The sequence below is a fragment of the Musca autumnalis genome, unplaced genomic scaffold (assembly GCF_047663935.1).
Source record: "Musca autumnalis isolate F117 unplaced genomic scaffold, ASM4766393v1 scaffold_2, whole genome shotgun sequence".
In the NCBI taxonomy this organism is placed as follows: Eukaryota; Metazoa; Arthropoda; class Insecta; order Diptera; family Muscidae; genus Musca; species Musca autumnalis.
The window spans coordinates 270,936,046-270,950,362 of record NW_027411755.1 but is presented as its reverse complement, the minus strand read 5'-3'; the positions used below and the strand labels follow the sequence as shown (position 1 = coordinate 270,950,362).

At 35.8% G+C, this 14,317-nt stretch overlaps 1 protein-coding gene across 18 annotated transcripts in view; it reads right to left on the bottom strand.

Moving 5' to 3' along the window:
- Positions 1 to 4,320: 4,320 nt before the first annotated feature.
- Positions 4,321 to 14,317, bottom strand: part of RapGAP1 (Rap GTPase activating protein 1) — a 152,868-nt gene continuing 142,871 nt past the window's right edge. For all 18 annotated transcript variants that reach the window (XM_073965025.1, XM_073965021.1, XM_073965009.1 and 15 more), the window contains 3 exons: positions 6,401 to 8,086; positions 5,840 to 6,340; positions 4,321 to 5,764 (listed from right to left, as the gene is read on the bottom strand). In XM_073965025.1, coding sequence (XP_073821126.1) covers positions 5,609 to 5,764; positions 5,840 to 6,340; positions 6,401 to 8,086 — 2,343 coding nt within the window. In that variant the 3' untranslated portion in view covers positions 4,321 to 5,608. The remainder of the gene's footprint in view (positions 5,765 to 5,839; positions 6,341 to 6,400; positions 8,087 to 14,317) is intronic.

Genomic DNA, 14,317 nt, shown 5'->3' with positions numbered 1-14,317 from the left:
GACAGACAAGTGTGTAGCCGAGCCTTCAGTCAACTCTCGAAATCATGCAATTTTCCTCCAAAAATGAATTAATTTTAAATTTTTCTTTGTTCCTACACAAACATTATTCGCTTTTGAAATTTGTATATTGACAATTTGAAAATAAACACAATTCACCCAGACTGATGGGGGTTTATTTTGAAATCTAAACTATTTTGAATTTCATCAGTCTTGAAAAACTCACACATACATTCTCAAATTTTCGAAAATGTACACATACTATCACAAATGCTGTCGTGCAGACTGATAGGGTAGTGGACGCCTTTAAAATATTTTTATTTAATAGGTCGATTCCGTATTGCGGCACGAGTCGCGTCGCGTTGTTGTCTGAGCGAAAAAATTTAAAATTTGTATTACGTAAAGCGATAGAAAATAATCGCCGATAACAATTAACGGCGATGTAGCGGACCGTTTTTTGTTTGAGAAAAATATCAGAACAAATTGTAAACAAAAGAAATATTTTTCTAAAAATGTAAGCTCAGTGAAACCATTTTTTTATGATAGAGGAGATATGCTTAACGTAGCATCTATAAGAAGACATTTAAGAGGAAAATGGGATCCTTTAGAACTGTATCAGTATTGTGAGTAGATGTTTTGTTTCCAACAATCATCAAAATAATTGCTTATAATTTAGGTTTAAATGCTATTTTCGGCTTCCAAAAGACTCTGTTCTTTATATAGTAGAGGCATTAAAAATGACTTAAAAAGCCGTAGGTCAACAGCCATGCAGCAACTCCTTAAAGTGTGCGCTGCTTTACGAGTTTTTTGCAGAAGGAAGTCTTAAAATATCCCATGGCAATGACTTTTACCTCGGTATGGCTCAACTCACATTGTCAGTAGTATCAGTGAAGTGTTGCAGTCAATAGAGGAAAAATTGTGTAAACGTTGTCGTAGTTGCGGCATTCTTATTATTAGCTAATTTTCTCTTTATTGTAGCTTAAAAATTAATCCACACTCTGCGCCATTCATTTGGTGTATGGGTTGGTGGATCACAACTATATAATTGCTCCGCAACATCCTTCCATCATACCTCTTTAAAAGTGACCTTAGTTTCGTCAAAAAGCAAAAACCATTTTTTTGTCAGCATTTCAAATTTCTGTTTTGTAGTAATTTTTGTCATTATAAATACTCAAACACAAAAAAACGTATATTAAATTAAACCAATTCACTTAAATGAAAATGTTACTTATGTTTCAATTTTTCGTTTTTATTCACTTGTAAATATACACGGCGACAGCTAATTTGTTGTCGCCCGAAAATGAACATTACGGCGACAAAATTTGACGGTGTCGGGCGACTTTTGCCATACGTAATGTAAAAATTGCATCTGGCAACGCGACACGACTCGTGTCGCAATACGGAATCGACCCATGAAGCAAACGAAAGAAATTATTTTATTGCATATTACTCCCGACGTTTCGTCGCCTATTTTGCGAATTTTTCTGGCTAACTAAGTTTGTACGTTCAAGCTTCAATAAAGTGAAACCGCCGGTGAAATTAATGGGTCGATTCCGTATTGCGACGCTAGTCGTGTCGCGTTGCCAGTTGCAATTTTTCCATTACGTTTGGCAAAAGTTGCCCCGCGACGTCAAATTATGTCGCCATAAAGTTAATTTTCCGGCGACAACAAATTAGCTGTCGCCGTGCATTTTTGCAGACGATTAAAAACGAAAAAATGACACGTAGATCACATTTTCATTTATTTTAAGTGAATTTATTTAATATTATATACGTTTTTTGGGTTTTCAGTACTTATATTGGTAAAAATTACTACAAAACAGAAATTTGAAATGCTGCTTGAAAAATGGAAGCCCACCAAAACGTAGCTCGTGGAGTCAGACTTTTTGGCGAAACTAAAGCCACTTTGATGAGGTGTGGAAGGATGTTGTGGAGCAATTGAATAGATGTGTGCGTACACCAGATGAATGGAACAGAGTATGGACTCATTTTAAACCAAAAAAAAAAAGAAAAAAATCTTAAAATAAGAACATTACAGCTACAGGAGGTGGACCATCACAAGAAATATCTTTGTCGTCGATGGAGCAAGCGGTAGCAGACTTACTGCAAATTAATATGGTTTCAAATCCTGCATGTGCGATCTACGGAATTGAAGAGACATGGGATGATAATAACAGTGAAATTGGACAATCTGCTGAGGTAGAAAATGAAAAACCACAAAATGAAGTAGAAATTGACAACGTACTTGCCAACTAAACGTTTAAACTAAAAACTTTTCTATTCAGATATAAATGGCGAACATATTTCTTTGACAATTCGTTCTTTTTTCAAACATTACCATTAAAAAAATAAGGGAACACGATGAAAAATATCAATAATATTATAAGTTAAAACAAAAACTGATTTAATTTTTCACATGTACCACATTTTTCGGCATCATGCCAAACAGTGTAAAAACGGTCAAAACGACATAAAACTTTTAAAACTTTACCCAAACGTTGGGCGTGTTTTCAGCTTTATGTTGTGTGTGTGTATAAATTGCTTTGCGAGTGTGTCCATTTTTATTTCTTTGAATAGATAAATGATGATGATTTTGGGCGATAGTGGGGAGAAAAGAGCTCCTCAATACTCTTTCCTACCCCCTATTGCCCAAAAAACTCAATTTTCCTTCCCGAGTAATTTGTGCGTGTAAACTCCGACTTGTGAACGACATGTTGAACTATATTATCTCTGTTCCTTTACGTGCAAGAATCTTCCAGTTTTACAACTTTTTACTCGAAAAGCGTTCCTCTACTTCAGACACCATACAATTCATATGGGAGCAGTTTACAACTTTTGCTACTTTTGCCGGTTTTACCACTTTCAAAAGTAAAGGAACAGACCAATTGTGAAACGTTCGTTTGTTGATCGACCGGTCCGACACAACGCCCGGGAAATTTGTTTTTGAATAAAAATTATTTTTATTTTGACGCTTTTCCTCTTCTGTTAATTTGGAAACAATCCAAATTGTACACAGTTTTTCCTCTATTAACTCCAGAACTTCGCTTAATACCTTTGACAATGTGGGTTGAGCCATCCCGAGGTTAAAGTCATTGCCATCAGATTTTTGAAAGCTTCCTTCTGCAAAAAACCTTAAATCAGCACACACATTAAGTAGTGGCTGGAATGCTGTTGATCTAAAAAAATAACAATTATTTTGATGAATGTTGGAAACCAAACAAACTCACAATACTGATGGCAATTCTAAAGGATTAGATTTATCTCTTAAGTGTCTTCTGATAGACGCTACGTTAACTATATCTTCTTCACTATCATCAAAAAATAGTTCCACTGAGCTTATAATTTTAGAAAACTATAACTTTTGTGTACAACTTGTTCGGATATTTTTTTCTAATTTATTGAAATCAAAACAAAAAACGCTCCGCTACATCACCGATAACTTGTTATCGACGATTACTTTCTATCGCTTTACGTAGTGCATTTTTTAAATTTTGTCACAGAGACGATAGACGAGACATGACTCGCCTCGCAATACGGAATCGACCCATAACTTTGAAGTTGTGTACTTTATTGTATGTTCTTGTATTAATTCAATGTAAACTCGCCTTAAAAATATCACTACGAATTCAACAGAAAAAAGTCTATACAAAAAGGCTACGAAAAGCCGGGTGTAATTTCCAATAAAATAATTTGTTTTATTTGCTTCAGATACAAAAGTCTTTAATTAAACATTGGAAATATTATGTTTTAAAATTGTGTTTTATTTTTTATTAGTTTAACCGTAACTGTTAGTTGTTTTCATATTCATATCATTTACTAATATTGTGATCAATCGGTTAATGTGAATAATATTGTACTCATCTGAAGACAGATGTATATCATGGCCGACTTCCGTATTGTCAGTTGCTTTGTATTCGTGGATTAAACTTGCGATTTCCACACTACTGCAAATTCCTAAAATAACTCTAGTATGGAACTCGATCTAAGAACCCCTAGTTTCATGCACGAATACAAAACAATAGACGTTTCGGAAGTCAGCCATGCTGGTTTCATGAGGTTAAACAGGGTATTGACAATTGTCCTTAATACAGTATGTCGATATGTTATTCTTACCTTTTCATGGCAATAAATAATTATCTAAAATGTTAAAACTTTGCGTGCATTAATTTTTGCTTTATTAATTAACCAATAATGGTAACAAAAATTCAGTTTTCTCTTGTTTGTCTCTATAACTTTTCAAGGTTTTGTCGAATGCAAAGTTAAACATTGGAAGTTTCCCAACACTAAGAGGCCGAAGATGTTGAATGTGGAATATAGTTAATATGGTGTTTCAACTCTTTTTATTTCATTAATTTTTGTTTAACAATGTTATTAAGACTAAGTAAATGGGACTTAAATCTGTACTGTACTTCTACATTTACATATAATGGTTATGTAAATACAGTAATAGAAAAAATAATCAATTGCATAAGGGATACATATAGTATATATAAATTATTATAAAATAGTAAAACATTTAGGTTTAATATAAAAATGGAGAATACTTATGTACAAAGGTAAATGTGGATTGGATATTAAACAGTTCTTTGAAGTTGCAAAGCGCTGTGCTACTATCGTAAGGTAGTGGTTAACTGTTAAATTTGTGATTTTATGTGTCTCCTTGGCAGTTTTTCTTTCGAAGTGGTTTCAGGTTTGTGGGGAAAATATATATACATTATTGTGCCAAAGGAAGAGTGGAATTATTAGTATTATTATTTGGTATGATGGAATCATATCATATTTTTCCGACATTTCTTCTACAGCCTATTTGAATAAAAAAATTTGCAATGTGTATAGTATTATTCTTTCTTAACTGCTAGAGAAATGTCAGTATTATGTTGCGCATTTAATTTGCTACTTTTGTTTGCTACCCATGCTTATTTGTTAAAAAAATACTGAATTCGATTATCATGGATTCTATGTTGTAGCCTTATGTTGTTTGTGACCTACAAAAAGGATATCTAACTTATATTACTATTGTAAGCATTTAATGGATCATTCCTATATGTTGGTTGAGCTCGCTTCTATGAGATTTAATTCATTTTTTAATAAATGTATATTAAGCATGGTTTTCGTATCCAATCTTGTTTCTATACCTAAAGGCTACTTAATTTTATTATTTGGTGTAAATATTTGTGTTGATGTATATATTGTGGAGGCGAAACGAACAAATTTTTAAATAATAAAGAATTTTTGCCGCCGCCCTTTGACTTTGGCCGCCAATCTATACAGAAACATAAATAAAACATATTTAGTGAATGCAAAACATAGCAAACTAGAGGCTCCAGAGTATAACGACGACGGCATATTCATCGGGTGGAAGAGTGAATTGAAAAACTAATTCACTATTCGATTGGTGTTGTTGATTCTTCTTCGAGAAAGAATCACAGATTTGCGTTAGGCATCGTTGTGTTGCTTAGCATGTCCTTATGTTTGGTTAAACGTGGTTAGCAAGTGTTTTACACGGCACAATTGGTTATTGATTTTCAAATAGTTATTTGCTTTGCAAACTTCGATTTAGCGTAATTCTAAATTGTCGCTGTAGAAATGTTCGGTGTGGAGGTTGTCTCCATTAGATTGGCGAAATTGAGAGAGGAGACGCGGCCACTTCCGGCATGTATTCCTTGAGAAGATCTCTTAAGCGTAGTATTTCTTTGCCCGCAGCAGCAAGATCTCCTTGAAGTGAAAGTTCACGCTCTCGTAGACGTTTGATATCTCGCTGACAAGTCTGAAAAGTAAGGAAGAATGTTAATAAAAAAACATGAACACCGCTAGAAAGAGTACGCAAATTATGGATACTTACCACATTTTGCCTCAACAAATCTAATTTGTCACACTTAAGGCGAGTAACTTCCTGTCTGAGATTATCAATCAGAACTATTGTTTCATTGCTAGGCGATGAACCCATAATAGTTTGGGAGCCATCGAGACATAGAGAGCAGGCCTTTGTGTTTGCCTCAGCAGAGGACATGGACTCTAATCCGGTATCGCTATCAATGTAAGCGGCACCCCCATCCAGATGGACCATCATGGGATCAAGATCCACACTGTTAAGGCTAGAATCATCACTAGTCTCCGACATTGTTGCAGTTCCACCAGAAGCCGCATTACCTCCAGCTCCGTTGTTCGCTACACTTGAGGTGTTGTTGCTATTCTGGGCTTCTTTGGCTCCACTTATGCCGTTATTGTTATTTCCAGTGCCTATACTTAGCGCAGCTCTGGACGTAATGTCTGGAGATGAGGATGTGGACTCATTTGACGATTTTGATTTCGAAGAAGATTTCGAAGTTGTGCGACTACAAGTCTGAAATGTTTATGTTAGGCGGGTTAGCTATCAGTAATATCAATTTATACGGTAACTTACATTTAAATTAGGCGTTTCTGTCAAACTCGTGTCTTTCTTCGAGTGGGTGCTGGTGGCAGATGAATTCAATTTTGTGGATACGCAGAATTTTTCAACGCTGGCCATGTTGCTGGTGTCGACGCTTTGGGAACGTACTCGGGATATCAATGCTTTTTTGACCGTATCAAATAAACGAGATCCCGCCGTAGTATTATCGGATTTTGGCGTTTCTGGCGTAGGACTTGCGGTGGCCGTGCCACTGAGATCTGCGCCCAAAAATTCTCTAGTCTTCTCCTTGAGCTCATCAACAAGATTTTGCAAAAGAGACGTTCGAGTCCTCAGTTCCAACTTTGCGAACTTGTCCGCTTTGTAGCAAGCGTTTTCGGCGTTTATTAATTTTGTTAAAATGAATTCTTTGAATTCTTGGCCCTTGCGGAATACAGCGGGATTTGGCAATGTTGGCCCGAAAAAGGGTACATCATCTCGTGCTGTTACACTTACTTTATACCGTGTGTTAGGAGTGTTGGGTTCCAGGGGTTGAATTACAATGAAGGCGTGCAAGAAATGACTTGCTATCATATCGGGCGAGAAAGGTGTATTCGACTCTTGAAATACAATGGCCACAATGTCGTTACCAATGTGTCGTTTACGTTGTAGTTGTTGTGGGTCGCCCTCTGTGTGTGGCAGCATGGTGGACACGTGAAATATGACTTCACGCTCTTTGAATACTTCGTAGATGGCAGTGTCGCCGGTATGACCGTTTTGTATGTCCAAACCCCCGCGATAGCCTTTGTGTTCCTTTAAACGAATACGCTGGCCCAGCACATCAAGGAATTCCTCAAATGCGGGTGAGGACTTGTTATTGCAGAATAGCTCCTCCTCAGTTGTTTGGCCATATCTTTGGTATAGAACGCCGAACTTGAAGTTAGACACTAATACATGTTCATCGTACACAGCAATCAACTGTGATGCCTTTGGACAGAGTACAGGCATAAAGCTATCGACATTTATTTGGTCATTCAATAGGCGAACCATTTTATTTGGGCTGGGATTGGGACCCATACATGAAACTGGAATTAACTCATGCATGGTGCCCGTTTTTAGACGTAACAGGATACGAATGTGTTCCTGATTGGCTACATTTTCGCTCTTAATCGAAATAAGCACTGGACCTAGTAGGTCATCGTGTCCGACCAGGTTTGAGTGTTCCCGCCCGGCATAGAAGCGTCTATAACATTTCGCTGTATCGTCTGTTTCGAATTTAGCCATCCATGTGGTTTGTGGCAGCATCGGCTGCCCGCGAGAATCGTATGTGCATTCGTGCTCCGTTCCATCCACCCAATAGCCGTTAGCTGGCAATACAATCATCGGGTATGGGGCCCCTTTAGAAATAACTTCTTCAAGCAGCCTCTGCGAGGCTGGGATTGTTGAAATAATCGATGATTGCGATGACGATTGTGACTGGTAGTGATGACCATTTGAAAGTAATTGACCCCCTGATGCCGTTATAATTCCACTCAATTGTGGTGAAGCCGGGGTGCTACTTGACGTGGCTGAGATGGAATGTCGCATGGTTGTGCGCGAACTAGAATGCTGCAGGCTATTGTGCGTGCCATGCGTCGAATTCATCGCCATGTTGTTGGTATTGACTTCATGAGACGAATGTAGATTAGGTACACGTTCATCATTGGATGTGCGGTGGTGCGTCTAAAAATATAGAAAAATTATTTCTTCAGATTAGTTTTATCATTCCTATATATAAATCAGTGTTTAATTATACTATAAAAGATATCCAAATGTAAGTTAAAAATGGTTCTTTGTTAATGGGCATTATTTATTTGCTTTAATTACTCGGCAGTCAGAAGATGATATATTTTTCGAACAGCTTCTGATATGTTGGAAAATTGTGGTGAGGAATGAATGTGATTTCTAGATGTTCGACTAGTATCATTTGATCAATTGTCATCCTAGGATGATATTGCTGAATGTTCTATCCAAATAAAGTTATCCAAATATTTGCTCTGTCTACAAGAATCAACTATTTTTACTATTTTTGACTCCGGTCCCGCCCACACGGATAATCGAACTTCGACTGCATCAATTAATATAACGTATGTATTTTGGATTTTTGCATAAGAGACACCGATATATAGAACTTATGAACATTTTTGTTTACAACAAAATTTGTATGACTTTATTGCTACCAATGGGATTTCTTATAGACTAATATAAAGAAATACTTCAGCTGGAATCAACTGAGGTTCTGAACAACCTCAAGAAGCATTGTATATGACCATATTACATATATATGTTATCAACACGGTTTATACAAACACATACATACATAATTATGGGTTTCACAATAAATTGTAAAAGGAACTTGAAATGATCTTACCATGTCACTTTTTGAAAATGAACCGATTAATTCATAACCCTTGTCATTGTTTTGCTCCACTGATTTTACCAAGTCTTTCGCAGACATCTAATAAATGAATCAAGAATGGGGAAACTGAAATTTGAACTTAATTCACTTCCCATTTCTATATTAACTTTAAATCCAACCAAGCGTCGTGAGAATTTTACTTAGGTATGTTATTATCAAAAGCATTTCCAGTGGGAAGAAGAACTCAAAGCACACATACCTATAAACCATACACACAAACATACAATAATCAACACTGTTACAACAACAAACCATATGGTGTATTATTTTATTCGAAACCCAGAAGATGGAATATACTCATTTTGAAGGGAGAACTATGATGGGTGTCCCTTTTAAATACAAGTATACAAATAAAAGACTCGTCATGAAGAGTGGTATGTAAAGTAATAGTGTTGAAATCCACCAAGCAAAACGACATCGTCAAGCGACCAACCCATTTTTGTGACGGCAAACAGACCAGTAAGTCAACAGCAACGAAACGGAACGGGTAACAAACAGTAACAAAAGCCACAATTTTTTTCTTTATACTTTTATCAACGTACCTATCGCTGCAAAGTTATGATTACGTGAGTTTTAAACATTTTCGGCAGATTGTATGTTCGTATTTTTGCTCACATTTGGTTCATGGAAGATGTTTTCTTCACATTACGTGAGCCGCTCCGCTGCCTGGTTAACATTGTCAATCTTACTTTAATAATTATGCAGATATGTGTGTGTATGTACACCTAAATGACAATTGAGCAGAGTATAATTTCGTAGCGGCTAAAACAGACAAGACACTTTGCCTAGGTCCCAATGTCAGAGTATCCAAACTGAATACATTCAACCAGAACCGCTGAAACGTGATTGGATAATCAATACTAGGAATGGCATTAAAATGCATTCGTGAACATAGTTTAAAATTATATCTGCAATGATTTATTTAAGTGTTCGATAATACATATTTGTTTCACTGAGAATTTTCCTTAGATCTTATTGTTATACCATATTTATTTTACTGATTTATCAATTACAATCTAAATGGTTTTTGTAAAAGCATTGTTAATAAAAATATTGTTCAAATTGCGGAAACTAAGTAATCGATGACAAAATAAAATAGTAACACATGGATATCTAATAAATAGGAATATTGACAACAGATGCCCAAAATGTGGCGAAATGGTCAGCATGAAACATATTCTCGGAACATGCAGATTTCTATCTCACCAACAACGAACCATTATACAGAACCAAGGATTGGAAATGCTTAAAAATATTAACATCCAAAATGTAAATTGTATATTTCAATATATTAAGGAAAATAATTTAATAATTAAAAAAAATTATACAAACACAATGTATCAGGTGATGGCCTTTGTCGCTAATGCTGTATCTTCTTGTATATTAGTCTTATATTTACTATAAGCCTAATTATTTATAAATAAATAAATAAAATTTTCTAGCCCACTCTGCGACGCACCCCTATTATATGTGAAATGTAGATACGCAGTACTTTCTCAAATATACATACATCGACTAATACATGTCCAGTCCATATGTGTTACAGCAGCTTTGTTCGATATGTACCACATATGCATGGCTATACTAATAAAACGGTTTTAATGGCTTTGTAAAAAGTTGGATGCAGCCAAGTTGACGGACGCAAATTGTGTCTGACGTAATCATATGGTGAATTAATATTGTGTCCTAAAGGTAGCAATTAATTTTAGTACATATAAGTAAGGCATTGTATTCAAAATATTCTACAGTAACTGAGCATATTCTTCAGTAACGCGGCAGCGGTTTATTACGTACCGGATTGACCTGAAACAACATTGTTTCGCAACAAAATTATGCTTCTACGTAGGTTTCTTGCTGCTACATCAACAATATATTTACACATTCAAGGCAGAGCACAAAATTCTAAGTATCCCATTTGTAGTTTGCTATTGTACCGAATAATAACACTATGCAATATTTTTAAGCCAATCGCGTGCAAACAACTTCTGTCCAGAATTTTATGAAAGTAGAGGACCAATAGGCAAAAACCATATTAGGGTTTTGTTTTCTTAGATCGGGTTCGGTTTTTATGGGCTCATCTAAACATGGTTAAAGATCGAATTTTTAAAACAAATCGGGGCTGTATCTCTGAAACCAATACGAAGAATCTTGTTTTGACATCTGCAGCAAACTTGTAGATAAGAGCAAGAAATTTTCAAATTTTTCAACAACAATTTGGTAAATATTTCCATAATTCATTGAAATCCCCAACATGAGAATAAACAGCCTGTGTGAACATTGTTTGAAATAAGTTTTGTAAAAGGTATGTTATGAAATACCCCTTAAACAATGTGAAATAACCATTTAAGAGTTTCAGAATGTTCTAAAGAATTGATGGTCACATTAGATGGAACATTTTTAGATTGGTTACTTTTTTCAACTCCCAACAGTTTAGTTGTTACTGACCAGAATTACTGACTAGATGCAGCTTTCCAATTGCATCTGTTTGACACATAAGTTCTACTACTTTAGGGCTAAAATATTGCTGAAGACTGCAAAGTAAAATTCTTATTAGTTTCGGAGATAAAGGTCCGATCACTGGAAAAAAGGCTCATTTTAGGTCGGTTTAGATGAGGCCATAAAATCTGAAGCCGATCTATGAACACAAAAGCCAATTAAGGTTTTTGTAGTCACAATATGTACTTTCAGAAAATGCCCATTAGAAGTTGTTTGCATTTCCAGTGTTGCACAGTGTAGTTGTGAAATTATTTATTTTATTTAATTATTTTTTTTATATGTGTATTGCGATGAAGAAGCTAGCAAGCCTATATGCATCGCAACGTTCAAACTATTACAAAATCATAATTCATAGCATTACAAACAGTCTTAGTGCCATTATTAAATGTGTTCTTTTTCTATCTGATGGATTTGAAAACGCAAAATAAACCAATTTGGAGGCACAAAAATATAATTTTACATTGAAAGCTAATGCCAAGAAGCTCATCCTTGAAATTCTATCATCACTTTTAACTTTAAGTTAACTGGAACGCTTTATATCTGTTCGGTAAATCCAAACTATAGCAAAAGAAGACTTATAATAATGAGGGTTAAACTTATTATTATTATTTTACTTTTGAACTTCACCTTTGAAGTGTGACTTTCTTATAATTTAATTTGAACTTCACCTTTGAATTATGACTTTCTTATAATTTATCCGGAAAAAATTATTTCAAATAATTAGCTTGTGTGTGGTGTTACCACAATCTATTCGTACTTATTTAAAGTTGTTTTTCAAAACCACTTTCTTCTTCAGAAACGAAATTGGTTTTACTTTCTATTTTGTTGATGGCAATCCCTCGCAATAGGCCAATCATCTAACTACACAGCAGCATCATATCTTGGAAACAATGTGGAAGATTGACTTGTTTTTGTCTTTTCTCTGAGACCAACAGCTTCATACTCCAATTTAAAAAAAGTCTGATTAGTTGATGGTTTCTGTCGGTTGTTTCGTTCACTCAAAATCTAAACTAAACAAATTCATCACCTAATATTATACCTATATCTCAATCGCTGGGTGCAAAGATTACAACTGTACGGAAAATTAACCAAAATAAAGTCACAGTTGTATCGAACAATGAGGTGAATAACGGAGATTGCCTTGACAAGCGCTAAATGTTCGATATTCTCTAGTGGTATTGTGCTTTCTTTTTTGTTTAATAGAGACTATGCATATCCGAATGGACAAATCTTGTCTAAACGCGTTTGTTTAATGATTACTTTGAAGGTTGCTAAATGAAATCGTCTATGCTGGTTTTCTAACGAAAAATACTCTGTTATGTTTACGAGTAGATGTATGCGAAGGGTGAGTGTCATTATTATTCACATTGTTTATAGAGAGACACTGTAGATCTTAAACAATTATGGAAAATATAAAGGCAATATGAGAGACATATCCCACCGTCAATCTTTGAATTTGAAAGATCTTCGAAGTTATAGTTTCCAAGACAATCGGTTGTGGTACGTACATCCCCCGCCGGGGATAACGATCTTGGCGCGATGCGAACATGGACATTCGAACTAATAATAAAAAAAAAAAACCCAAAACCCTCTAAATGAACCTTCGACTGATGTAGGTGTGGATGCCTTGGCACCCTCAGTCTTTACACTCACAAGTGCAACCTCCTCATTACCCCTGACAATCACAAATATGGACATTGGCAACGATACCCAAAATATTACTGCCAGCAGCTCTAACTCTGCTACAAAGCGGACTGAAAATATGGGCGGGGACGACACTCCGAAACTGGACCATATAAACGACAGTTCAAACAGACAGAGCCTAATACTCCTCAATTTAATTGAGGAAAACGTCCCCTTGACACTCAAGGAGGAGGTCATCCCGGATGAAATGTGGGAAAAATTATCGCTGACTGAGGAGGAGGAAGATATGGACGCGACAGTGATCCATGTCCCTACCTCTAGTCTAGCTAATGATCCCCCATCCGGTGATGTTTTGGTGTCGGACAATCCCGACAAGCCTCCGTTTCTAAGGCAAAAAGCAGTAGAGGAAGGGAATTTGAAGAGGATTGAGAAGCTTTACAACATGGTTTTGCGCTTTGTTTATAAATTGAAGCGCCGTGACCATGTCACGAGCTACTCTCTAATGTTTTTGGGAGTACCGTTTGACAGTTACGTTAGTCAACGTTTAATGATAACGTTTTACAAGATGATTTGTACTAATTGCCCCGATTTATTGCTTACAAAGTTTCACTTTTCGCATTCAACGCGACATACACAGCTAATTATACCTCGATTTACCTCTTCGATATTTGAGCGATCGTATATTATTAGAGTTGCACGTATTTGGAACCAACTTCCTCCATTATTGCGTACATTTTCGTACACGGTACATGTATTTAAACAAAAATATACAGATTTTGTTTTAAATAAGGTCTGATAAGTTATCCACAATGGTGGCAACAAGTATAGTAGTTCCCTTAGTTGATTTATATTTTTTGTATGCTTATTTAACAGTAATATACATATATACATTTTTTTTCCTCAGTTTGGATTTTTTATACATTGGGGAACCAAATTCTTGGTCTTAAATTGTTAAGTTTACATTTAATATTAATTGCTTGAAATCATGTTGTATGATCCATTGAATTAAAGTAGAACTTACTGTAATGTAATTATTTGGCTGCCTTCAGCTTTTGCATTATTAAGTAAATAAAAATGAAATGAAATGGAGGAGAGTGGCGCCAGCGAAGAACCTATCGATAAGATGGATGATTCGCTGAATCCACAGACCTCCAATTCTGCCAAAGCCAAGGAAGCAAGAGACGAAAAATCATACCGACGGGCAACTAACTATTGCAATCGGCATGCCAATAAAGACCCTAACACCATCAGCGTAAGGTAATTTCAAATGATACATACTAACATCAAGTTCGTGAGGAGAGTTGAAAGAGACCCCCCCCTTCTTCCAATGCGGCAACGTCGCAGCCCTCAAAGAA